The 26,848-nt window shown below is 40.1% G+C and overlaps 1 protein-coding gene across 3 annotated transcripts in view; it reads left to right on the top strand.

Moving 5' to 3' along the window:
* Nucleotides 1–24,459, top strand: part of Atp6v1a (ATPase H+ transporting V1 subunit A) — a 54,775-nt gene extending 30,316 nt beyond the window's left edge. For all 3 annotated transcript variants that reach the window (XM_051149969.1, XM_051149970.1, XM_051149971.1), the window contains exons 4-15: nucleotides 2,442–2,656; nucleotides 2,906–3,043; nucleotides 4,528–4,679; nucleotides 7,420–7,582; nucleotides 7,914–8,022; nucleotides 12,188–12,310; nucleotides 12,394–12,508; nucleotides 12,778–12,841; nucleotides 14,051–14,254; nucleotides 20,841–20,935; nucleotides 22,548–22,719; nucleotides 24,094–24,459. In XM_051149969.1, the coding sequence (XP_051005926.1) occupies nucleotides 2,442–2,656; nucleotides 2,906–3,043; nucleotides 4,528–4,679; nucleotides 7,420–7,582; nucleotides 7,914–8,022; nucleotides 12,188–12,310; nucleotides 12,394–12,508; nucleotides 12,778–12,841; nucleotides 14,051–14,254; nucleotides 20,841–20,935; nucleotides 22,548–22,719; nucleotides 24,094–24,186 (1,643 nt within the window). In that variant the 3' untranslated portion in view covers nucleotides 24,187–24,459. The remainder of the gene's footprint in view (nucleotides 1–2,441; nucleotides 2,657–2,905; nucleotides 3,044–4,527; nucleotides 4,680–7,419; nucleotides 7,583–7,913; nucleotides 8,023–12,187; nucleotides 12,311–12,393; nucleotides 12,509–12,777; nucleotides 12,842–14,050; nucleotides 14,255–20,840; nucleotides 20,936–22,547; nucleotides 22,720–24,093) is intronic.
* Nucleotides 24,460–26,848: the final 2,389 nt, after the last annotated feature.

Raw genomic sequence — 26,848 nt, 5'->3', positions numbered from 1 at the left:
CGTGTAAAGGTGCTTGACACCAAGCCCAGCGAGATAAGGCTGATCCTTGGAACTCCTGGAAAGCTGGAAGGACAAAACTGATGGGACAAAGTTGTCCTTTCCTCCCCATGCCTGCACTCATGTACACACAATAAACTAATGCCAAAAGTTTATTTTCGTCTTGGAGGTAACTGGCTTCCTTGTGTGAACAGTAGGTGCTAATGTAAAATGAAGTCATCTAAAGTTAGAGGTCTTTGTGTGTTCATGTATGTACAGACGAGGGCACGTGGGTGAAGGCCTGAAGACCGTCTCCAGTGCCATTCAACATGGTGTTTGAGATGAGTTCTCCTTTCACGTGGAATGTGCCAAATAGGCTAGACTAGGGACTATCCAGCCCCAAGAATCTGACTCAGGCTACCCACAGCAGAGACTGGAAAAGTATGCTCTCCTCCTGCCACCAACCCAGACAGGGTCTCTCTGTGTAGCCTTGGCTGTCTTGGACTCGCTTTGTAGACCAGGCTGGCCTCGAACTCACAGAGATCCCAGCCTCTGTCTCCCTGAGTGCTGGGATTAAATGTGTGCACCACTATGCCTCGCTTAAGAATATGCCTTTTGGGGCTGGAGAGATGGCTCAGTGCTTAAGAGCGCCGCCTGCTCTTCCAAAGGTCCTGAGTTCAAATCCCACAACCACATGGTATCTCACAACCATCTATAATGTGATCTGATACCCTCTTCTGTAGATAAAGCACTCATATACAATAAATAAATAAAATTTAAAAAGAAAAAAAAAAGAATATGCCTTTTAACATGGTTTCTGGAGATTGACTTTACATCTTCATGCTTGCAAGGCAAGCACTTTAATAGCTGAGCTATCATGCCAGCCTCAAGTTAGAGGCCTCTGGAGGCATGAAATCATGGCTAAAAATCCAGTTTGGGCATGTATGTGTGGGATATATATATATATATATATATATACCTTTATCTGCTATCTAGTCACTTGACAACTAGGTGGAAATTAAGCACAGAACCTCATACACGCCAGGCACACATTCTATACTGAGTTGTAGACTCTCTTTTCACATGGTTTGTAGACTTAAAATTAAGGAAAATGTATGCAGTGACAACATTCCCTGCATTTCTTGACCTCTATCTGGATGATTTCAAGACACAAATAACTACTTTGATTAGTTACTTAAAATTATTGTGTATCCTTCTGTACTTCTAGGTTTGTCTTAGCATATAAAATAATGGGTTTCATTAAGGCATATATGTATATGTCAACCATTCTATTTGTTCTAATTTAAGTCGTGTATCTTAGCAAATAAAAATACGTATTTGTCCTTTCATCCTACAAGATAGCATATTATATAAACCATGCTGTGCCTGTTGGCCATTTTAGCATATTTGGATTACAGAAGATGAAGATAATGTGACAAATAAAGTAAAGCGTTAATGATGCAATCTGGACACACAGGAGTGTTTTTTGAGAAATTCTTTGAACTTTGTTGTTTTTGTTTTTCGAGACAGTTTTCTCTATGTAGCCTTGACTGTCCTGGACTTACTTTATAGACCAGGCTGGACTTGAACTCACAGAGATCCACCTGCCTCTGCCTCCCTGAGTGCTTGGGTTACAGGCATACACTATTTTTGAAAGATAGTCCTAAATTAACCTCAGTGAAAGTTTTATCGGTTGCGCTGTGAACAAATTCTATAAAACAGGGCATTTCACTGTCTCTGCTCACTTTAGGCCTTCTCTTCCTAAAATGTTTTCTTAGTTCTCAATTTTTAAAAACGTTTTTGTCTAGGTACCAGCATTCTTTCTAAAAGACAGCCATTTTTCAGTAGAATGTTCAAAATTATGAATAATGAGAGGCTTTTGCTTTTGTTCTTAGCCGTGTGGCTGCCAGACTATGCAGAGGCATTTGCACAGCTGCAGCTGCAGCGCACTCAGGCAGTTCCCAGGCCACCGAAAAATTGTGACGTTCACACCAGAGTATTAGACACTTGATCATGACTAGCCACTTAGAGTGTTTTGTTGTATTATGCTCTTGTCAATGGCATCATGAATGTTTGCGAAGTTGAGCTAAAATCCAAGGAGGTAGAAATAAGTATGCAGTAGGCTTCCAGTCTCACTAAAAGTTCCAAAAAGCGCATACACCCTTCATTTAGGACTGAAGGTGATTCATGTTGTTGTCAGTTTACACATGGTTCTTTCATTGATACTTAGTTGTTAGGATATACACATTTATTAAACCTTTGGATGTGATTATTTAATAACTAGAAGTGTTAGGCATATCTTTTGTCCTTGGACATGGCAAAATTTTACTGAACTATCAAAGATCTGGAAAACCTTGGGAATTCATTTTTATCTTCTTAAGTGTCATTTCCCTTTTAAACTGATATATCCTATTAATAGTATCTTCAAACTTGTGTTTCACATTTTCCTCAACCGCTGTTTCTAGCTGGTGTCTCTGTTGGAGATCCTGTACTCCGCACTGGCAAGCCCCTCTCAGTAGAGCTTGGTCCTGGCATTATGGGAGCTATTTTTGACGGTATTCAGCGACCTCTATCGGATATCAGCAGTCAGACCCAAAGTATCTACATCCCCAGAGGAGTAAATGTGTCTGCTCTTAGCAGAGATATCAAATGGGAGTTTACACCCAGCAAAAATCTACGGGTATGTCTGTGTAACCAGGAATCCCTAAAACTGGTAAAAGAATATGAGATGTATATTTAATGAACTGTTTTGTAGTCTTAATTCAAATAAACATGAACCATGGATATACTGTCTAGTTTTAATGTACTTACTAGATTATAGAACTAATGCTTTATTCATAAATTAGGCAAGTGATTTAAATTACAGAAGAACGGTAAGGCTTTTTAGGATTTTTGAGCATTAAAGAGTGTGCATGTGTTTGTTCCTTAGGTTGGTAGTCATATCACTGGTGGGGATATTTACGGGATTGTCAATGAGAACTCACTCATCAGACACAAAATCATGTTACCCCCACGCAACAGAGGAAGCGTGACTTACATCGCACCTCCTGGGCATTATGACGCCTCTGTAAGTACCACCTGGGCTTTCTTCTACACAGCAGCATGATCATATATGGCAGTTACCAGTTTAGTTCCCTGAAATCATACAAGCATTTCTAATATGTAGAGTTTGGGTGACTCCTGCTTTATTTGTTTGTTTGTTTGTTTGTTTGTTTACTTATTTTCCTGATGACGGGAACAGGTCCAGAGCCTCACACATGCTATATAATCACTCCACCACTGACCTGTGTAATTTTTAAGGGTAATTTTGTTTTGACCTGGACTTGAGAATACAAAAGCATAGTATATCTTTTTTAAAATAAGCATGGCATTTTCCTCTCTTCTTCACTAATGGATTTGCCTAAGTCTCGTATTCATTAGGATTAGAATAGACTTGATTTTAACTGTCAGTCAGTATTTATATAGTTGATATAGTGATTGTGTGAATTCTTACTTTAGAGCACTATTTGTAACTTAGTTTATTAATTTTTTGTTTTTGTTTTTGTTTTTCAAGACAGGGTTTCTCTGTGTATCCCTGGCTGTCCTCGACTCACTTTGTAGACCAGGCTGGCCTCAAACTCACAGAGATCTGCTTGCCTCTGTCTCCTGAATGCTGGGATTAAAGGCATGCACCGCCATGCCTGGCAGTTTATTAATTTTTATTTATAGTCACACTATGTCAGACACAATAGATTCATAGAAGTCTTTGAATTTAAAGATAACTTTATTGAGAAGGCCGTGATAACATGTAATGTCCCCCTAATAAGACAAAATAAGCTGTTTTCCAAAAAGTATTTACAGAAGTAAGTGTGTATTTTACAACATAAAGAACACATGTTGATTTGGGATTCTGGAACAGCTGTTTAGATTTGTTCACTAGCTTAGAAACTTGCTCATTCCAAGTGAAGGAATTGCCCTAGAGCAGACCGTTCATGTGTTAACCAAATTACGTGTTTCTCCTAAAATTTGGAGTTATTTGTGAATAGTTGAAACAGCCCTCCGTGTTCATCAATGCTGTCATATTATCACTTCCTTTTAAAAAATATTAATAAAAATTAATTAAATATTTGTGGACTCAACATGTATTTTTATTAAAGTAATATGATTATTATAATAATATAGGATGAAAAGTAAATGTAATCTTCCACTTTTCCCTAATCCAGGGAACATGTGTTCTCTAAGTCTTTTCTGTACTTGCATGTACAGTTTATGTTGCTGTTTATTGTTTATGTTCTCCTTTCCCAAAACCTTTTGCCATACTTTTATTCATCAATAAGATAGTAATGTGTCCAGTATAAAAAATATAACCGTATGTAAAGACACATAGTAAAAACTATACATCTCTGTTCTTACTTATATGAAAGCACCATTCTATCCACAAGAGGAACCTGGGGTTACTTATTTACATTGTGGAAGAACAATTCACAGATTTAACCATTTTTACAATTCAACTGTTTGGGTTTTTTGTTTTTGTATTTATTTATCTATTTTGTTTTATTTTGCTTTCTCTAGGATGTGGTCCTGGAGCTTGAGTTTGAAGGTGTGAGGGAGAAGTTCAGCATGGTCCAAGTATGGCCTGTGCGCCAGGTTCGGCCTGTCACTGAGAAGCTGCCAGCCAATCACCCCTTGCTCACTGGCCAGAGGGTGCTTGATGCCCTTTTTCCGTAAGTTGGCTGTGATCCACCATTTGTCCTCTGTGCACTTACAATGTTTCTAGATGTGAGTTCTTTGTATTTAATTCTGTGATAGGTTTTATCTATGGTAACAGTGGTAAATTAGTTACGTCTGTTGCCAAAAATTAGGAGTCAAGGTTTTTTTTCCTCCACAGTCAGAAACAGCATTATTTTTTAAGAACTTACTGAAAAATAAAATTTCCAAAAGACTGTCTGTGACAGAACATATAACTGTCTTTCTTAAGTTGTCCTAGAATTAGTAGACTGGTGTTACTATTGATTGTTAATTTCTAAAATCAAATAGACTCTGTATGCTGCCTACAATAATAATTTACAGTGTACTCTTTTCTGTTTTCTTTGCTCAGAAACATTCTGCTTTCATTTGCTAGACATGGTGCTTCACTGTATGCTGTTGTATTTTCTACAATACATCATTTAATTTCCAGAAAAGACTGGTGACTTCCTCAACCTTGAATCACTAAACTCTTTTTTTTTTTTTTTTTCCCTTTAAAAAAAAAAAAGCAGTCTCTTACCCTGGCTAAGCAGGCACTCTGGCGCTGAGCGAAGGCACCAGTCTCCCTGCACTGTCACCGAAGGCTGTTGACTCTGTTTCTTAGCAATTAAACTTTATTATGCAACCCAACTAGCTTATACAAGAAGGAAAAAGGTTAAAGGGACAAAAGAGTGAACCTTCCGGTAGCCATTCCACGGGACGGATCCTTAGGTGTCTCTCTGACCTGCGTGCTGATCCAGCTTGTCCGCAGCCCCTGCACGCTCTCTCTGCAGCTGACTTTGTTATTCTCTCTTCCCCAACTCCTTCAGTCATGTGGGAAGGACGGGCTCCTTCTCCCGGTGAGAGTCCATTGACAATAGTCCAGGTGGGGTTCCCAGGTCTGCTTCCTAAATTCCAGACCCAGGATGGCTCCACTCAGTCTGTCACAAGGTATTCATGGGGTGCCCCAAGGGTTAAAGCCCACCAAGACTGCTCCCACCTGTGACAAAGCTTACTCCTTCCCACAGAAGGCTCTTCCTCTTTAGAGCTGCTCCCACAAAGATCTCTTATTTGTTGACTCCCTAGCTGGCCACTGCCTCCTGTCTCTACTCTTTATTCAGATTATACTCCACAGACTGATTCTCATGAATACTTCCTTGTGGTACAATAAAACTTTGTATTCCATCAGACTACTCACCTGGCAAAATCCCAACTGTGAGTCCGTCCAGCTGTTGCCTTCTGCCTTGCACATACTACTGAGAAAAATCAAAAGAGCCATGGAAATTGATTTCTGCCCACACTGCTGTATAGCAGTCCTTTTGCTTTCCCTGCTGTGGCTCTCTGCTCTTCTCAGCAGCTGTTTCATGCTTCTCTACATTCAAATATTCAACTCCATCTATGTTCCTTCCTCTTTCTCCTTCAAGGAGAAGTCAGAGGCGATGACGATTGGCACTCCTTCCCTCTCCCATCACCAGGGTACTTACCACCCATGTTCCATCTGTCTCTTCTTCCTCTCCCCTTTGGGAGCTTATCACATCTCTTGGCTCTTCAAATATCACTCCCTCTTCTGCCTCTTTTTGTAAGTATCCTATCTAGTGGGGAAGAAGGAAGGGAAGAGGAGAAAAGGGTTTGTGTTACCCTGTTTGTCCTTTCTACTTGTAACCACTCCTCCCTCACCTTCATGGCCAAACTTGAAGAGTACACACGATGTCATCACTTCTCCTCTAACTAACGCAGTGAGTTCTCTCTGCCCTGCCCTGAGCATCACTGCTCCCTTGAACTGGTCTCACGTATATCATCAGTTGCTCCCATACTTGATTAATTTAAGCAATAAAATTTTAATCCCTTACAACTTGGAATATTGCCTGGCCATGAAACCCTTGCTCTCTGTTCACAACTCCCAGAAGCTTCGCTATTACTTAAGTTTTCTCCCCTGTAACTACCCTTTGCCCCAAGTCCAAATCTTAGCTCTTTTAGGATGACATTACTCTTCTGACTTTACGGCTAGATAAGAGTTTGCTAGGCCTTTTTCTACCCGCTATGAAGGAGAGATGCTTCAAATGTGGCTTATAGTTTTAATTCATGTGTTGTCTTTTCATGAACAGACTTGTATAAGCAAGAATGTCATTAGTGCTTTTTTTTTTTTTTTAATCTCGCTGTTTTCACATAGCTCTTCTTGGGTGCCTTATGAAATACACTTTCACTTTCCATCTATTGTAAATGATAGGGATGGTTAATCATAATAAAATATTTGCTAATTTTTAAAAAAATTGATTCTCTACCTTACATTGCCTGGGATGCCATGTGATTTATGCTAGCTTCCGATACATGGATGGTCCTACTGTCTCAGCCTCCCAAATGCTGGGACTACAGGTTGTTGTTGCTTTCTTTTTCTTCTTCTTTCTTAAGGCAGCCAGGATTTCTCTATGTGGACCTGGCTGTCCTGGAACTCACCGTGTAGCGTGAGCTGGCCTCAAACTCACAGAGATACACCTGCCTATACCTCCTGAGTGCTGAGATAAAAGGCTTGCAGCACCACACCTGGTTTACATCCACCATAAAACATAGGCTATTAGGCAGAAATGAGTTGCTAATAATTATGTCAATTATATTATATATGTATATGTGAAGAAATGTTACCTTAAGTGTTTTTGTATCACTTAACCTACTTTATTTAACACTATATATTAGCAGCCAAGTGAGTAATAAACATTTGATTTTTGTTTTGTTGTCCTTCAGGTGTGTCCAGGGAGGAACTACTGCTATTCCAGGTGCTTTTGGCTGTGGGAAGACTGTGATTTCACAGTCTCTATCCAAGTACTCCAACAGTGATGTGATCATCTATGTAGGATGTGGTGAAAGAGGAAACGAGATGTCGGAAGTTCTCCGGGACTTTCCTGAGGTCTGTGTATAGAAAACTCCAAATTAGCATCTAGAGAAAACACTGCATATCAGCTGTCAATGGCAATTAATAGTTTATGCTTTAAGGGTAAAGAATGGTGCTCTTGGGTTGTCTAGATGGTTTCAAATAATTTAAAATTAATATTTGTGATTTTATATATTTTCTAAAAAGGAAAATGAATTCTTCAAAGCTAGACACCTAAAGGTTTCTCATCTTTGTTCTCACTTAAGAGAAAGATAAGAGGGATAAAACAAAAAAGCATTTATATTTTGACAGGGTGTGTTGGCACCAGCCTATAATTCTTGGTCACTGACGGACTTTATGCCTTTAGCTCACTATGGAAGTCGATGGTAAGGTCGAGTCGATCATGAAGAGGACAGCGCTGGTAGCCAATACCTCCAATATGCCTGTAGCTGCGCGAGAAGCCTCCATTTACACTGGTGAGTTAGGAGCCAAAGTAAGGAACTTAACCCTGCACTTTCTCTCTCTCTCTGTGTGTGTGTGTGTGTGTGTGTGTGTGTGTGTGTGTGTGTGTGTGTGTGTGTCCTTAGAGAAAGAAGATGTCAGTCAGCTCTTAATCTCTGAGCCTTCTCTGCAGCCCCAAACATAAGTCTGTTGAGCTGCCCCAGATGGCATTGTTGTCTTCTTTACATCTTTCTCTCTCCCCCACCTCTCCTTCTGCATATATATGCATGCCGGCACACCAGAAGAGGGCACCAGATGTAATTGTAGATGGTTGTGAGCCACCATGTAGATGCTGGGAATTGAACTCAGGACCTATGGAAGAGCAAGCAGTGCTCTTAACCTCTGAGCCATCTCTCCAGCCCACTTCTAGTTCTCTTAATGATCGTAAGACAATACATTTGCCTTTGTAAATTTTGCTATTAATCTATATTTTAGCACTGTACTATATTTAAATATATTTATGCCTCAATAATTATCTTAGGGAGTATAAAAGAGAAGAAATTTGCTATACTGTGCATCTTTCATCTTTGTTCTTTCAATCTCAGTGTTTAGGACCTTCCTTCATTTCTCCATTCTTACGAATTACTTTCTATTTTGTTCTAGAACTATAGATCAAATAGCATTTAGACTTTGGCCTTCCCTAAATGGAGCCAGTGTCCCCTGGCCATCCTGTGACTAGTTTCTCTCCTTATTTCTTGTTTTACTAAATGTGTTTGTTGGAAGTTTCTGTAAGAAAGACTCATGGAAATCTTTATTTTCTTCATAAGTTTCCAGGTTTTTGTTTTTGTTGTTGCTTTTAAACTTTAATAGTTATTTTTCTGAACTAAAATTATTGGACCAAAAATTTTTGTAGCCAGGTAGTTTTTACTAATATGTGTTGACTTGCATAGACTTCATGATTTATGATCTACTGGGCTAATATGTGTTTTGTTCATGAAAAAAACAAGTTCCACTTTTGAAGTAGAAGGAATACCTCTCCAAACCTGAACAGTGGTTTGGCTAAGCACAAAATTCTTGGATTAATATTATTTTGCCTGAGTACACTTATTCAAGCATTAAACATTGGAAGTAAAATCTAAGAACAATTCTCTCACATTTAGAAATGACATTTTTCTTGGTTCAAGGAATTTCCTTTACATTTGAAGTCTCATTTAGGATGTAAGAGAGTGTTGATTGGATACTTCTTCCTAAGCTATGAGCCCTGTCAGTCTCTCTGAATGTGTTTTTTATTTTGAAAGACTTTGGAGAGCTGTATCTGAAGCCTTTTCCTCCACTAGACAGACATATTGACCTCCTTCCTGTTTTCCAGGGCTACCATTTCCTATCCAGTCCTTTTATTTAGACTTTCATCTGTACACAAAATAAATAGTGCTTGTCCTTAGTGTGGCTTATAATGAAGCCCCCGTTTGTATAATCGTCTTTGCTGAGCTCTGTCAGCTTGTAAAGCAGCTCGTCGAGTTAGGTACTCCCTGAGATGGTCGTCTGTGGAAGGATGCAGAGTTAAGGTTTTCTCTGTAGTTCACTGTGGCCACACTTTTCATCTGTTCCTTGGCAAGCTCCTTTGCCACCACTGTACTTCCTTCTATATTGTTTTTACTTAAGTATCTTGTACTGGTACTTATTACCATTACTCATCTTTGTAAGAGATGGGTGGAACTGGCTATGACTGGAACGAGGAGCAGGAATTGGTCAGGTTACTTGTCAAGTTTGTTATGGCACTCAGTTGTGTAATTACTTTACTGTTTCTCTTCAGTGAACTGCAAGCCTTGGTAGTGAACTCCTTCTCCTCTCCCACACCTCACCCATTTTATGTAATGGGAGTAGGGAGTACCTGCATGTGTTGTGTTTTAACCTGTGTCTTTCTCTTCTCCTCCATGCCAAACTGGGCCCAAGGAACTTCTGCCACTGGCCATTTTGCTCCTTAGCATGTGTGTCCTAGTTCACAGAAGCCTTATTTGAGTTGTATAGCTTCTGGTGAATTCTTGATGCTTCCTCACACCTGTATTTGTTTTCACTTATTTAGATCACATTCCTCATTATTTTAGCACAGCATTAGGCATTGAATTTGGAGTACTGTTTTTTGCTCTTCTTGTTTGGCAATACCTTTTATGAAAAGGAGAAGGAAGTGGCATATTCATATGTGATGTTAAGACAGGAAATCTACCTCATTCTTTTTATGGCTGCAGTTTTCCTTTGTATGCATAGAACATAAGCATGATTTTTTTTTAGCTTGTATTTTACGTTATGGGGTGGTGTTGCATGTGTGTAGTAACTGCAGAGGCCAGAAGAGGACATTAGATCCCTTGGCAACTGGGTGGGCTGCTGGAAACTGAAACAAGGTGGGTGCTCTGTGAGAGTAGTAACTGCTGCACCATCTTTGCAGCCTCAATAATCATAATCTGACTAGCATCTTTGTGATGAACATTAGATGGTTTAACTCAACTTAATTCAAGTGGTGCGAGGACTGTGAGAAAGTTTGTTCTCGTCATCACCAGTGCTAATCCGGTTGGCGCACACATGGAGAGCCTGCAGCAGTCGTGCTGAGCACTTAGAGCTGACGTGGGCACTTTAGCGGCTGTTGCTTCACTAGGTCTCAGTCAGGCTGTAGTGTGAAATGAACTAACCTCTTTCCCATGCATTTAACCACTTAAAAACTGCCTGCTGTCAGTTTTCCAGTTGGATGGTAGTTGTCTTTCATATTGATTTATAAAAGCTCTTTGATCAATGAAGATATTGCTTTTTTGAGTGTCTGAGTGCAACTCCATTTGTCTTTTCACTCCCCACCCCCACCCGGTGTTAAGGACCAAACCTCAGGGCTCACATGTGCTAAGCAGACACATTACCCCTGAGTGTTAGACCTAGCTTTTTGGTTTTTTTCTGAGTTGTTGTTGCTTTTATTTTTGATTTTTCTTTGTGGCACTGAAATCTTTGGTTCATGAAAGAAACCTTGATTCTAATATAAACATACAAATGTTAGTAGCACTTGCTAAAACACATGTGCTTATACAAAAATCATTCTAAATATGAGCTTATCTGGTGTGTTTTTATTGTGGTTTTAAGCCTAAATATTAAGTTCTTAAAGGCTTGTTTTTAAAACCATTGTTTTTTATCCTGAGTCATGATGTAGTACATAATAAAGTGATGGTTTACAGCAACTTTTTCCCTTTGCTTGTATAAGCTTGTTTTGTTCTTGCTAAAACAAAAGTCAGGGCATTAGGTTTGGAGACTCTGACAATGTAGACATAACTATACATTTCTATTGCTTAGAGTTATATATAATATATATATTTTGGAAGATGTGTATATGTATTTTATTTCCTTTAATATATACAAGTATATAGGATGAGAGTTACTCCATTTTAATAGATTAGAAACCTGTATTGCAAAGGTTTGGCTGAGATAAATAACAGCACAAGGCCGAGAAACTTCTTTTCTTGCTGTTGTGCTCTACAGGAGAGGGCTGGGTCTGCGCTTAGTTAAATATGCATGTCTGATGTATGGTACAGACAAGCTGTGCTTATAAATATATTTCAGGCTTAATTATAGAAACAGAGAGCATAAACAGCAGGACATAAAGCCTTTCCTGGTTTTTAGAATGTGTAGCGTAGTCTCCAAACAGCCCATTGGTGGTGACACACACCTTTAATCCCAGCATTTGGGGCTGATCTCTGATTTCAAAGGCAGCCTAGTCCACAGAGTGAGTTCAGGACAGCCAGGGCTACACAGAGAACCCCTGACTTGAAGAAGGAAAAAAAAAAAAAAAAACAGTCTCCAAACTACAGTTGTTCTCCATAGCAGTGGCTGGGGTGCTCCTTTTCATTCTGTGCTGAAGTTAGACCGGAAGTGACCCTTCCAGTCTTTAGCACATGTTTCGAGGGCGTTGGGAGGTCTAGAAAAATGTATGACATGTCTGGCCATGGAATATACCATTGTAATCACATCCTGTTTGATTGAGGTTAGTTCCATGGTCTTATCTAAATGGAAAAGATGCTTGGAAATGTGGCTCAGCTGTGTGCCTAGAACTAAAAACTTGAGGAAGTGGCTATTCAGTGTGCTCTTTGTTTTAAAGTTTCTTATGGACAAAACAGCCAGTGGTTTGTATTCTGGCAGTGTAACCTAACAGTGTTCTTCTCTATTTAGGAATTACGCTATCAGAGTATTTCCGGGACATGGGCTACCACGTCAGTATGATGGCTGACTCTACCTCTAGATGGGCTGAGGCCCTCAGAGAAATCTCTGGTCGCTTAGCAGAAATGCCTGCAGGTAAGTCTCATTCTGGTTGTCACTAATACAATTTTAGGGGCTGCCTAAGAACTCCCTTTTAAACTTTTCTTTTTGCCTTTCAGATAGTGGGTACCCTGCATATCTCGGTGCCCGGCTAGCCTCTTTCTATGAACGAGCAGGCCGAGTGAAATGTCTTGGAAACCCTGAAAGAGAAGGAAGTGTCAGCATTGTAGGAGCGTAAGCAGCCAAGCTGTTTGCTTTCCTTTGTTTATTTAATTCTTTGTTGTTGTTTTGTTTTGTTTTTCAAGACAGGGTTTCTCTGTGTAGCCTTGGCTGTCCTGGACTCGCCTTGTAGACCAGGTTGACCTCGAACTCACAGTGATCCACCAGCCTCTGCCACTGAGTGCTGGGAGGTGTCTTTGTATTTTTAACTTTCAAATATTTGATGTATGTTGTTATTTTTCACAAACATTTCTAATGATTGCTGTATTCTGTTTTTAATCTAGAGTTTCTCCACCTGGTGGTGATTTTTCTGATCCAGTCACATCTGCTACTCTGGGTATTGTTCAGGTATGCCGTACCCCAGTTGTAGTTTAACTAAGTGACCATCACTAAAGAATTAGCAGCAATAAAAAATGTTTTAATAGCATCCTTAATATTGTGAAAGTTTAACACATTCTGTTTTTTCTTAGTCTTTAACAGATTATACTAAGCATAACAGAAGTCTGGAAATAAATCCAGATAGCAAAGTGTTATGTTAGAGTTATTCTGCTCGCTAAACTAACTCTAATTATAGAACTAAATAGGCCCCAAACTACTTAATGCCAAAATATCACAGTATAGTCTACGGCAGATTGTCCCATCAGATCCCCTGTCAGAAATGGGGTACCTTCAGTCAGGACTGGAGCACCTGGCTCCTCACTTACTGCTCTCCTGTTAGCCTGATAGCTTTCTGAATCTGGCTGCCGTAAGGGAAAAGTGTGGAAAAGGGCTCGTCTCGAGTGATACAGTAATTATACTCTGTTAACTATGCCAGGTGGGAGCAAGGCTGGAAAGTGTGGTTTCTTCCTAGACAAATGTTTACCTGGGTCAAGGTGTAAATTTTAGTGGATTAGTCATTAAAGAAGCCTAAATAAAAAGTGTGTGTGAATCAGAGCTATAGTTTAAAATAATGTTAATATGTTCCTAAGTATGTCTTTGTGTAGGAAAAATCTTTCTTGGCTTCTGCCAATATCAGATGAAACAGAAGAGGCTAAATTTACAATTTTCAAAGTATTTAATACTTGCTAAATTTTGAATTTTAAGTTGTGGTGGGGGAGGGAGAGAAGTGGTACAAAGTAATAAATGCATAAATTATGAGTGTTTGTCCTTAGAAAGTGAATGTCAAGTATTATTTAATTGACTCATAATGATAGGAACTTGAATTCATCAGAACGTGAAAGGAGCTTATCAGTGCCTGTGCCTTCTCAATAAGCCCTCCTGGCTCTGCTGTTCTTACATAGTATAACACGTTCCAGTTGTGTCTATCTTCTATCACGTTTATGTAGGTTTAGGAAATTGAGATAAAAGTTTGATTTGTAGGTATTACCCATTCTGAAAAATGGAGAAATATGTTTTTTAGTTAAAACTGGGTTTTGTCCATTCTGTATTTTGCTGTTATATTTATATATGCTAGTATGGTACATAATTGGCCCAAGAAATTACAGAAGTGCTTATTGGGAACAGATATAGTGCACTACTTTGAAAAAGGAAAGTGTAACATTTCTCTTTTTAAATCAGGTGTTCTGGGGATTAGATAAGAAGCTCGCTCAACGCAAGCACTTCCCGTCTGTCAACTGGCTCATCAGCTACAGCAAGTACATGCGTGCCTTGGACGAGTACTATGACAAGCACTTCACAGAGTTTGTTCCTCTGAGGACCAAAGCTAAGGAGATTCTGCAGGAAGAAGAGGATCTGGCAGAAATCGTGCAGCTTGTGGGAAAGGTGAGCTACAGTGGGGGTTGTGCTGAGGTGACGTAGGAGTTGATGAAACTTAGGCATGCAGGCGCTTGCCTGGCTTATGACTAATCTCAGTACTCAGGAGCCTGAGGTGGGCATTACAGCTGTAATCTAGTGTGAGCAAGCAAAGTTTAGCAAATGTGACACAGAAAATGTATCATGAGGAACTGTGGAGATGACTCAATCAGTAAAGTGCTTGCTGCACTATCACAGACACCTGAGTTCAGATCCCCAGCACCCACGTAGAAAGCCAGCTGTGGCAGTGTGTGCCTGGCTTCCAGCTGGAGGCAGAGGCAGGAGAGTCCCTGGGCCATGTTGGGCCACCATTCTACTGGTCAGTCCCAAGTTCAATGAGAAAAAAATTAAGGTGGAGAGGAACTGAGGAAGACACCCAGTATCAGCCTCTGGCTTTCATATGTACACATGCATGTGACTTACATACATGCAGAGTTGTGCACACATATTAACATGTACACATCCATACACAAAAAATAATACATTATAACTTGCCAGTACTATAATGGGAAAATGATATCTCAATCCAAAAATATTTGAACTTTATTGTTAAAATTTTAGAAATCTCTTATAAACAAGGAATAGAACTTTGTAAGTCTGTAAAAAGAAGCATGCTAAGCTCCACATGCTAGTGTATGCCTGTATTGTCCAGCTACTGGAGACACAGGAAAGAAAGGTACTTGAGCCCAGGAGTTTGATAGCCCAGGCAACATAGAAGAACCCTATCTTTAATAAAAACCGGGGCCTGGAAGGCTGGACAGATGGCTAAGAGCACTCACTGCTGTCACAAAGGACTTGGGTACAATTCCCGGCACTTTTGTGGAGCTGCTTCCAACTGCCTATAACTCCAGCTCCAGGAAATTTGATGCCATCTTCTAGCCTCTGAGTGTCCCCACTTACACAGCAGACACAGAAACACACACACACTTGTGAATCAAAACTAAAACAAGTCTTTAAAAAAGTAGCTGGGGAGATCGCTCAGTGGGTAAAACACTTGCTGTGCAACCATAAGTGCTCAAGTTCAGCTTCCCAACACCCATGAGAAAAGCCAAGGATGGTTGACACACCTGTAGCCCTGACCTTGAGAGGAAGAGACAGATTCTAGAAGTTCACTGGCTAACTAACTTAGCCAACAGCAAGCTTCTAGCTCAGGGAGAGACCCTGTCTCAAGGGAATAAGGGGAGAATGATAGAGAAAGAAACACAATGTCCCCTGGCTTCCACATGGGCATGTGTACACAGTCACATTCATGCTACATACAAATAAGGGAAATACAAATAATATACTAAAACAGGAATTTTTTTACTTAATAGGGAGTGGAGAAATTTCAGGAGCATTTCTTTTCAAAAACAAAATTAAGACTAGAATGCTTACTATTACTGTGCACAGTTGAATATGGAAGTCCTAAATAATGAAATGAGAAAACTGTTGTCTTATAGTTTTAATTGCTGTGATAAAACCCATGAGCAAAAGCAAATTGGAGAAATGATTCATTTCATCTTAAACTTTCAGGTAACAGTCCGTCACTGAGAGAAGTCAGGGCAGGAATTGAATTAGGACAGGAACGAGGAGGCAGAAACTGAAGAAGCCATGAAGGATTGCTCCTTACTGGCTTACTTAGTCTGGCTTCTTATCCAGGACCATCCATCAGAGATGACAGCACCCCTGTGGCATGGGCCCACCCACACCAATAATTTTCCAAGAAAATACTCCATAGACCAAATTATTGGTAGGGGCATGTTTTCAATTGGGGTTCCACTCTTCCCAGATGACTCTAAAGTTGACATTAAAAACTAGTAGCCATTATTTGTAAATGATGTGCTCACCTAACTATAAAAATAGCAGAAGCAGAATTAATAGCGTTGGATGAGGAGTCCTGATTGAAGATAAGCAGAAATAAGGAGACATTTCTGTATACTAACAGAACATAGAGTATTTACAATAGCGATGAAAATAGAGGTCATAGCTAGGCATTGTGGCATGCTGATAATCCCAGCATGTGGGAGACGTAAACTGGAGGACCGTGAGGTAGAGGCCAGCTTGTTCTACATAGCTTCAGGCCAGCCAGAGGCTACATAGTGAGACTGGTTTTGTATGTTTGTATGTTTTTAAATTCAGGTCTCAAAAAAAGAAAAAAATAGAGTGTATGAACTAAGTAAGAATACATATTGTTTTCTACCAATTATTTTAAAACTAATATATATTATCTGAAAATAGTCCACACTTTAGAGTGGTTTTAAAAGGTATCATTTCACAGGTCAGAAAGATGCTCAGTGAGTAAAGCTGCTTGCCACATAAGCTTGGTGACCTAAGTTCAATCCTCAGAGTCTACATAGAGGTGGAAGGAATAAACAAACCTCACAAAGTTGTTCTCCAGCCCTCCTCCCCCGCCACACACACACACAAACACAACACACACACACACACATTTTGACAATGCCACTTCTGTTTGAACTGTAAAGTAAGTGTATTACCAATCACATTTCTAGCTGATTTCATATTTCAGTGCTGGAGATTATACCCCATGCATGCTAAACAAACACTCCACAACTGAGCTACATCTCAGCCCACAGTGGCTGAATTTTCTGAGTAAATCAGCAATCATTCTAAAGTTCATTTCTGTCGTAGACATTCACTCTTAGGAAAGCAAAACAGAATAGTAAATAAGGAGGGGATGTTCTCTTATAAAAAACTATAGTACTAAAAACTAGTGTTGGTGAGATAAAAGACATCTGAGTAAACAGAGCAGGGTAAACTGTATGCATATATGGGTCATTGATACTGCATAGTGTTTCACAGATCAAATGAGGGAATTACAGAGTTTGGTTAGCAATGGAGAACTATTAAGTGTTAGAAGCAAATGAAGTTGGGCTGCTTCCCGGCTCCACATACAAAGGTACACTATAAATAGGTTACAAAATTAGGTAAGCACACTAATAGGGAACACTTTCACATTAATAGGAAAAATGTTTTAAGATTTATTTTGCATATGTGTATGTCTGCTTGTCTGTGTGGATATGTGCGTGAGAGTGCACATGCTATTGGAAACCAGAGGTGTCAGGTCCCCCTGTAGTTGGAGTTGCAGGCAGTTAAGAGGCACCCTGTGGTGATGTGGGAACCAAATCAGGATCTTCTGAAATAGCAATGTGTGTTCTTAACTTCTGAGCCATCTCTCCAGTCCTAGAAAAAACAAGTCAGTGATAAGACACTTGCTGCCAAGCCCAGTGACCTGAGTTCAATTCCTGGGACCCACATGTTTGAAAAAGAGAAACTCCTAAAATTTGTCCTCTAACTTTCACACATGCGTTACGGAACACAACCCACTCCCCATATAAATAAGTAAATTTTAAAGAAGACAAGTCTTAAAAGACTATTTTTGTTATCTATGATTGGAAAAGGACTTCTTATATGTCCCTTAATCATGGAGTTAGAGAGATGGCTCAGTGGTTAAGAGTGCCTGCTGCTCTTTCAAAGGACCCACATTTGGTTCTCAGCATTCACATGACAGCTCGTAGCTGTAACTCCAGTTCCTGGGCATCAGATACCTTTTTCTGGCCTCTATGGGCACTGGACAACATGGGTACAACTGACATATATGTGAGTAAAACATTCATACACGTGAAATAAAATGTAATAAATATTTAAATTTTCAGTATATGAAATTGATGGTCTCCTGTCTGTAAAGTAACCAAAGGGTAGAACAGACAGATGAGAAAAAGAAACTAGAAATATTGCTACAGATCTGTGGATAATCTTTCAATTAACACAACATTCTACACTAGTTTGAGTGGCAAAGGTTTTCAGCTGGCTGCTGCTGAGCCCTGTGGGATGTGAGGCTGGTATGCCACTGGTAGATGTATCACCTGGAGAGGCCATTGTAGTCACAACGTGCTGGGTGCCTTGAGTCCTCAGCATACATGGTTGTAGGAAATTAGGTGACATTTGAGTGCCCTCTACCAGAGCCAAAGGTAGAAGGTAAAGAGTGGGAATGCAGCTGGGCGTGGTGGCACACGCCTTTAATTGAGGCACCTGGGAAACAGGCAGGGAGATAGATCTCTGAGTTCCAGGACAGCCAGGGTTACACAGAGAAATGCTGCCCACCCCCCCAAAAAAGGAAGCTGCACGTAGAGAATGAAGTTGGCAAGGTTGAAAGGAGTGAGTTATGTAACACAGAACAGTGAGATGGATCTTAAAAATCAGCGTGTCAGAAACACTAGAGAATCTTTAAATAATGATAAATGTTTTCACAAAATATATACTTTTCTATAGGTTAAAACAAAAATATGAAGCATGCTTAATATTTACTTAAGGTTGAAGAAAGAAATAGAGATGAGGGCTGGAGAGATGGCTTAGAGGTTAAGAGCACTGACTGTTCTTCCAGAGGTCCTGAGTTCAATTCCCAGCCACGACATGATGGCTCACAACCATCTATAATGTGATCTGATGCCCTTTTCTGGCCTGCAGGAGTGCTTTCAGGTAGAACACTGTATACGTGATAATAAATAAATAAATATTTTTTAAAAAGAAAGAAATAGACATGAGGGTTTTTTTTTTGTTTGTTTGTTTGTTTTTTGGGGGTTGGTTTTGTTTTGTTTTTGTTTTGCAAAGAAAGACTTGATCCTTACCTAGGGTGCTAATACACATTAGTCGTCCCAGAGTGCCTTGAACTTGCTGGTTTGTCCCTTTCTCCTCTTGTTGGTGATTCCAGCAACAATGGTGTTATTTCATGACTGGCCAATGGTTGCCAACGGCAGAGCATTTCAGCCAGTAATACTTATAGATTGATGCTCTATAACTTAGCTTACCAATAAAATAGCACTCGTATAAGTGAATACTTCCTATCCACCATAGTTCTAAACACGCTGTAATGTTAAAAATAAAGTAACTTTATGGACCATTTAGATTTCTATGGAACAAACTTAAAACTGAATTCAAGTAATAAAGACAAAGTAGGATATAAACAATTTCTTTTAAAAATGGGTAGAGAGATGGGGGAGGAACAAGGAGGAGTTGAGGAAGGGGGAAGAATAGGGCCAAAAAATACTCTATGTAGTTCTAAGAAAATAAGTGTTTATTTATATATATATATGGCTCAGAAGTTAAGAATACTGGCTGCTTGGGACTGGAGAGATGGCTCATTGGATAAGAGCACTGCCTTCTCTTCCAGAGATCCTGAGTTCAAGTCCCAGCAACCACATGGTGGCTCACAACCATCTCTACTGGGATCTGATGCCCTCTTCTGGCATACAGGTGTATATGCAGATGGAGCACTCATATATAAAATAAATAAATAAAATCTTTAAAAAAAAAAAAAAAGAAAGAAAGAAAAGAAAAAGAAAGAAGGAAAAGAGTATTGGATCTTCCAGAGGACTTGGGTTCAGTTCCCAGCACTCATGTGGTATCTCACAGCTTCCTTTAACTTCAGTTCCAGAAGATCCAATGCCCTTTTCTGGCTTCTGCAAATAATGCACACACATAGTATACAGACATACATGCAAGCAAAACATGTACATGTACAATAAAAATAAGTCTAAAAGTGATGTTGGAGAGGTGATTCAACAGTTTTGAGTATTTACTGCTCTTGCAGAGGACCCAAGTTCTGTTTCCAGCACCTACATCAAGCAGCTTATAATCATGTGTCATTCCAGTTCCAGGGCATCTGATACCCTCTTATTGCTTCTGGGATCACCTGCATGTGCATGGTGCACATGAACACACACAGGTGTACACGTACACATAGATGCTTTTAAAAAGTAATCAGGGCTAGTGAGATGGCTCAGTGGTTGAGAATACTTGTTCTTGCAGGGTTCAGTTCCCATTACTCTTGTGGTGGCTCACATTCATCTTCGGCTCCACTTCCAAGGTCTCCAGTGCTTCCTTCTGACCTCTGCGAGCCAGGCATACGTATAGTACACATACACACATGCGGGCAAAGCACGCAGACACGGAGAAATCATCTTTTTAATTAAATCAGTTTGCATACTCATGTGCATAACAATGCTGTGCACAACAGCCAAGAGTAAAAGTGACTTAAATGCCTATTAGTGAATGAACAGACAGTGCATTAACACACTACAGTATTGCCAGATGAATGTGGAGGACATTTTAAGTGTAGTAAGCTAGTCACCAAACAAATAGTATATGATTGTACTCACCAGCTATCTACAATAGGGAGAAGAATGACACAGTTTGTGGACTTAAGAGTTTCAGGTGTACAAGAGGGAAAGGTTTGAAAATGTTTCACAACAATGTGATTGTGCCTTATGCTACTTAACTTTGACAAATACAATTTAGACATGCCTGGAACTCCCTTTGCTATCCCGGCTAGCTAGACCTCACAGCAATCCTGCTGCAACTGGCCAAGTACTGAGGTCATAGGCATGGGCCACTCTGCCTAACTTCTAGATACTGGATTTTATATTATGTACTGTTTTAGCACTATTAAAAGCAATCAAAAAGCATCTGTAAAGTTTATTTATTAGTGATAAGTGATTGTACGCTGATTTCTGCTTGCTAATTGTTTGTTACGGGATAAAATGTCTTTATCCTTTCTTAGGCGTCTTTAGCAGAGACAGATAAAATCACTCTGGAGGTAGCAAAACTCATCAAAGATGACTTCCTACAACAAAATGGGTACACTCCTTATGACAGGTACGCTGTGGTGACTTCCTTTTTTTATTTGAGGATTTTCTGTTGTGTTTTGGCAAAGAGCTGCCCACGTATTGCAAACTTCCTCATACAAGTACATTTTGACTCAGTATATTGCTTATTTTGATTGTTCATAGCAGACATCTAGTGCCCCTTTGTCTCAGTCTGTTTGTTAGTCAAGTTCTGACAGTATTTTCACTCACACAATCATCTCTAATTACAGTGAATTGTGGCTTTGTATGCAGACCTGAGGGAGCATCATCTACCTTCTCTTTCTTCTCTGCTACTTTCTGCCACCCTTGCCTAAGTATTTATTTTGTGCTTTCCCTACCTTATTTCATAAGAGTCCCAAATTTCCTGTTACAGAAGACCTTGCTGAGAGCCCTCCTACCTTCTTCTGCCCCTTCCTAGCGCTTGCCCCATTTTCATTCTCTCTACTGTGCTGTGGCCCTTTTAGAGAACCCATTTCTTTTAAACCTTGAGAATTTAAGCCTTTTGTCTTAAGCTGGCCTTTTCTCCCTTTAATCATATTTGACTCCATTTAAAACAAAAAACGAAAAAGAGCCGGGCGTGGTGGCGCATGCCTTTAATCCCAGCACTCGGGAGGCAGAGGCAGATGGATCACTGTGAGTTCCAGGCCAGCCTGGTCTACAAAGTGAGTCCAGGACAGCCAAGGCTACACAGAGAAACCCTGTCTTCAAAAACAAAAACAAAAGCTCTAGAGAAATGGTTCAATACATTCATGCAGAGCCAAGCAGAGTAGCACACATCTGTGTCCCTGCTTCCCTATGATAAGATGGATGCTGGAGACCGAATCCTAGGAAGCTCATGGGCCAGCACACAGCTGTGGACAGCAGAGACTCTTTCAGAGAAGGTGGGAGGCAAGGACTGAGCAAACAAAAGTATTGGTTAAAATGTCGGGCAAGTAAAACAGGCCGGTATGTCAGCCTCAGAAGTCTGGTCTGTCCCTAATGGAACCACTGCATGAAGAAACCGGGGCCAGAGTTCTTTAGAAAGACTATTACTAGGACACATGGGACTGAGTATTTGCCCATGTGTGTGTGCCTATACTTAGAAAAGGTATGTGAAGATAAAAAATGAATCCTGAAGGGAATGGAAGGCTTGGGGGAGGGGTGACGGCTTGCCTGGCATACTCAAGACCTTGGGTTCAGCACAGTGGGAAAAGGTAAGGGAGGGAGAGATGGGGGAGTGCTGGGGCAGTGTGGGGAGAACAGGATAACTTGAGCTTTCCTATTATTCATTAAAACTTACCTCCAATCACAAGGGAGTTTTTATAACTCGGTTGTTTTACCACTTGAGTTACATATTTAATTGCTTGTACCAAACAGGCTGCTCACAAGTCATTAGAGCAGACAATAGTGTGTCATTGTTTTCTGTTTAATAATTTATTAAGCAGAAAAGTAAACATTCTCATTTCAGTAACATGCATAATCCTATTCATCTACACCATCCACACTGGCTGACCCTATGCACCATCCAGTAAATAGACACAGGAACTAATGACTAGTCATTCCTAACTACCGTTTCCTGTGTAAAGTGTGAACTTGCTTTGTAGGTTGTTTTTGCTAATTTTCCTGTTGTTCATTTTCCCCAGGTTCTGCCCATTCTATAAGACAGTGGGGATGCTGTCCAACATGATCTCATTTTATGATATGGCCCGTAGAGCTGTTGAGACTACTGCCCAAAGTGACAATAAAATCACATGGTCCATTATCCGGGAGCACATGGGGGAAATTCTCTATAAACTTTCCTCTATGAAATTTAAGGTATACTTTCTTTCTACTCTAGCTTTTGTTAGTGAGAAACCAGCTTTTCTTCTTCCCTCCATCATTTTTCCTTCCTTCCTCTCCTATTTGAGTTCTAAACCTCAAGATGAAATTTGCATTTTCCTTCTCTGTTTAAGATTTATTCTCATTTTGTTTTTGTGTATATGTGCATCCGTTGTACATATGTGTGGCACGTGTGTGTGGATACCAAGAAGGCCAGAAGTGTGTGTTGGATTACGTGGAGTTGGTGCATGTGCACAGTGTGGGTGCTGGGGACTGAGCTTGTCCCCCAGAACAGCAGCAAGTTTACCACTGAGCCATCGCCAAACCCCTGAAATTTGCACTTTTCATTTTACAGTGCTTAGGTTCTATAAGACCAAAATAGTCTTCCAAGTTATGTTCACTCAGGAATTCCAGTGGTAAAGATTGTGTATGTCATGTCTGTGGGACTGAGATGGCTCAGCAGTTAAGAGCACTTACTGCTCTGGCAGAGGACCTGGGTTCAATTCCCAGCACCCATGTGGTGGATTACAACTCCTGAAATTGCAAGGATCTGGCACCTTTTCTGACCCTCAAGGTCTCTTGCACACAAATAATATATAGGTATGCACTCAGGCATGCATGTGTTTTTAAAAAAGATCATGATATGTCATATCTAAAATAAATCCTAAAGTGTTTTCTCTCTGTCCTACCTACTAGGCACCTTAGAGTGAACTCCTGGCTGGGCAGTGGTTACTTTACTAAGGTGCCTGTTCCCTCATCTAGCATCCATACTCTTACAAAGGTTAGCCAGTTAAGTGCACTTACCAGTAGAAACTTACATAGATGAGTGTTCTTAAACTGTTTGATAAATTGGATTACTTTTCGTTATTTTTAAGTCATGATGTACAGGTATATATAATAATCACCACTGAAAACGATGCTCTGGGCATATTTGTACTACGGAAACAGAAGTACAAACCAGGAGACCACACGGGGGCTTAGTGGGTAGTGGCACTTGCTGCTAAACGCGATGGCCTGGCTTCAGTTAAATGAGCTATATTAGCTTGTTGTCTGTCCGCATTCCACCTCTTCATCTGAGTGTAATGCTAACTTCCAGTTGTTGTATACACACAGCTTGATGCTACAAGAGTCGCGCTAGCTGAGGTTTGATCATTGAGTGTCAGTAGCAGACAAATTTTTAAAATGAAATTTTGATTTTGTTTTTAGTCCATCTGCACATTTCTACTGTAAAAGAAAATGGGATAGTTTTGACTTTTGCCTGTGATTTACCAGTTGTACCTCACTTAACTGGTGCTCCATAGTGACAAGTAACTTACCACACATCTTGAAAATTATTCTGCATAGGTAAACGGGTATTATTTTCTTTTTCAGGATCCAGTGAAAGATGGTGAGGCAAAGATCAAGGCCGATTATGCGCAACTTCTGGAAGATATGCAGAATGCATTCCGTAGCCTTGAAGACTAGAACTGTGACTTCCTCCTCTTCCTCAGCAAGCTCATGTGTATATTTTCCTGAATTTCTCATCTCAAACCCTTTGCTTCCATATTGTGCAGCTTTGAGACGAGTGCATCTGTGTGTTATCATTTGTTTTGCTGTTTCTTTGGTAGGTCATATAAAACAAACATTCCCTCGTTCCAGTGTTTGAAGGGCTCCCCGGCCTCTGTCTGAAGTGCTGAGTGTAGTGCACAGGATACATGATGGCCACGCTACTGTAAGCCTGCACGTAAGGTGACTGCCCTCCCCTTGTCACCATTCCACTGTAAACAGGACTACTGCATAAACTCTACTGGGAATGGAAAGCCAGATCTCTGTACCTGTGGGTAGGTACTCAGGAAGGGACTCTGCATTTGTGGTTAGACCACTTGCAGCTTAGTGTTTTGTTGAGTAACTATTTTTGCAGGAAATATTTCCATTTAAAGACATAAAAGATTAATGTTCCAATTATTCATAGCATCCCCAATTTCAATCAGGACTGCTTATGGGGCACTTGGGAACTATTTTGTTGTTATAACAGGCATTTGCAAGGCCGAGCATAATAGACAAATCAGTTCCCTCTAAAAATGTGAGAAAAAAAAAAAAAAGAGCCAGGTGGTCAAACTTCAGTTAACGTCTTGTTAAAGCATATTTTATTTCACTAAGAAAAAAATCAATATCAAGGACTTTTATATACTCGATTACTAGGAAATCCCCCCCCCTTTTTTTTTAAGTACAATTTTAAAAATCATTGAAAATGTGATCCACATCATAGCCATTCTTTTCCTCAGGGCTAAGCTGGGAGCTTCTCAGAGCAGCAGTGGGGTGGGGATTAAACTAGAATGCCACAAAGAAACACAGTAGTGCTCACAGGCCTTTGCCCTGTAAGAACCAGCTATACTGTAGAAATTTTGGGGCCAGAGTGGCATTGTTTTCACAAGGTACATGTGTCATGTGTTTGTTTGTTGAAATTCTGAAAGCAGCGAGTTTACCAATTACAGGAAACTATTGCTTCTGTGTGTTTTCTTATTCACTGGCTCAGAGCTTCTTAAAGTATCTGGTCATAGCAGCATGACAACTTCCATTCTGTTGACAGAGATGAAAGTTACTCTTTCATTTGACTACTAACAAAAACTGGGTCATAGAAGAAAAGATCAATTTTGTCTCACCGTCTCAGTATGCTTAAATAATAATTTCCATGTTTGCATACTAAGACCCGTTTCTGAGAGCTTGGAGGGCGAGCTCCCTTTTCACTCTCTCTGGCTGATAGAGCTGGCACCGTGCTTCCTCTTCAGGAGGGGAAGGGATATTGGAACATGCCTAACACTCTCAAGTACACAGGTGTAAGAACATAAGGTATTTATTTTAAGCCTTGGTATGTTATTTAAATTATTAGGTGATACATTTCTTTTGGTCTTTTGAGTAGACATAGTCAGTATGCAGTTCAGAAGTAACATGTGATTTCTTGCTAGTGCATGTCTTTACACAGTGGACTGCTATTCAGGAAGGGTAATCTTCCATGGAACAGTTTAAAAACTAGTAACAATACTGACTGATCTGGATTATGCAGTGACTAGTTGAGATGTGGATTAATGGTGCTGCTGAATCAGTTTGCTTCCAGTGTGGCTTCGTATCCAGAGGCCCTGGCTAGTGGAAATGAAAAGATTTCAAAACCCTTCTACTTACACCTACCAGCAAACTAGGCTTATGATCAGAATGAACGATCCAAAGAAACTACCTGACCAAGTTTGTTTTTTGTTGTCCTGGAGTTGAGATGTGCGTTCTTCCTGCTTTTAAGAATGTGGGTGTGTGAGTGTGAAGAGGCTAGAGAAAAGATGCTCAGATTTTTCACTGTAACCTTCCCTAACCCGCACTGTAGAGTTTCAGAGTGTTCGTCATAGTGTTTCTTTAGGAAGGATATGTTAAATACAGCAGTCTTTTTAAAAGATTATGCAGTTCTCTATTTATTGTGCTGTGCCTGGTCCTAAGTGCAGCCAGTTAAACAAGTTTCATATGTATTTTTCCAGTGTTAACTCTCACACTTACACCCTTTGGAAACTTCCATCCTGAACAATGAATAGAAGAGGTTATATAAATTGCCTCCTTATCCTTAAGATTTCACTATCTTTATGTTAAGAGTAATGTATAATTATTAAAATCTGTGAAAAATAAAAAAGTGGATTTAAATTAACTTTGCCTCTTTTTTTTTTTCCCTTGGAGGGGGAAGGAGGGACAAAATCTGCTGAAAACATTCCACCTTATATTTTGACTAATGTTACAATATGTCCTTTTGAATATTTTACTTTGTGAACTACTTGAAATTGGAATGTGCCATTCACAAGTTTGCCCAGCATCCTACAATCACTGCGCACAGGGTTTGACAAGTACAGTGTGCCAAATCTGGGGATCCTTCCTTCAGAATGTGATGGGCTATGACCTTACATACCAAGGTCTTCCAACAGGACCTCACCCCACTGTCACAGCACACAGTGGGTAGGGAGTATAGTGTGCAGGATCTCACTCCACTGTCACGGCGCACAGTGGGTAGGGAGTATAGTGTGCAGGACCTCACCCCACTGTCACAGCACACAGTGGGTAGGGAGTATAGTGTGCAGGATCTCACTCCACTGTCACGGCGCACAGTGGGTAGGGA

This window comes from Acomys russatus, chromosome 8 (assembly GCF_903995435.1).
Source record: "Acomys russatus chromosome 8, mAcoRus1.1, whole genome shotgun sequence".
Classification (NCBI taxonomy): Eukaryota; Metazoa; Chordata; class Mammalia; order Rodentia; family Muridae; genus Acomys; species Acomys russatus.
The sequence above is the reverse complement of the archived record's forward strand: the minus strand, read 5'-3'. Positions and strand labels throughout refer to the sequence as shown.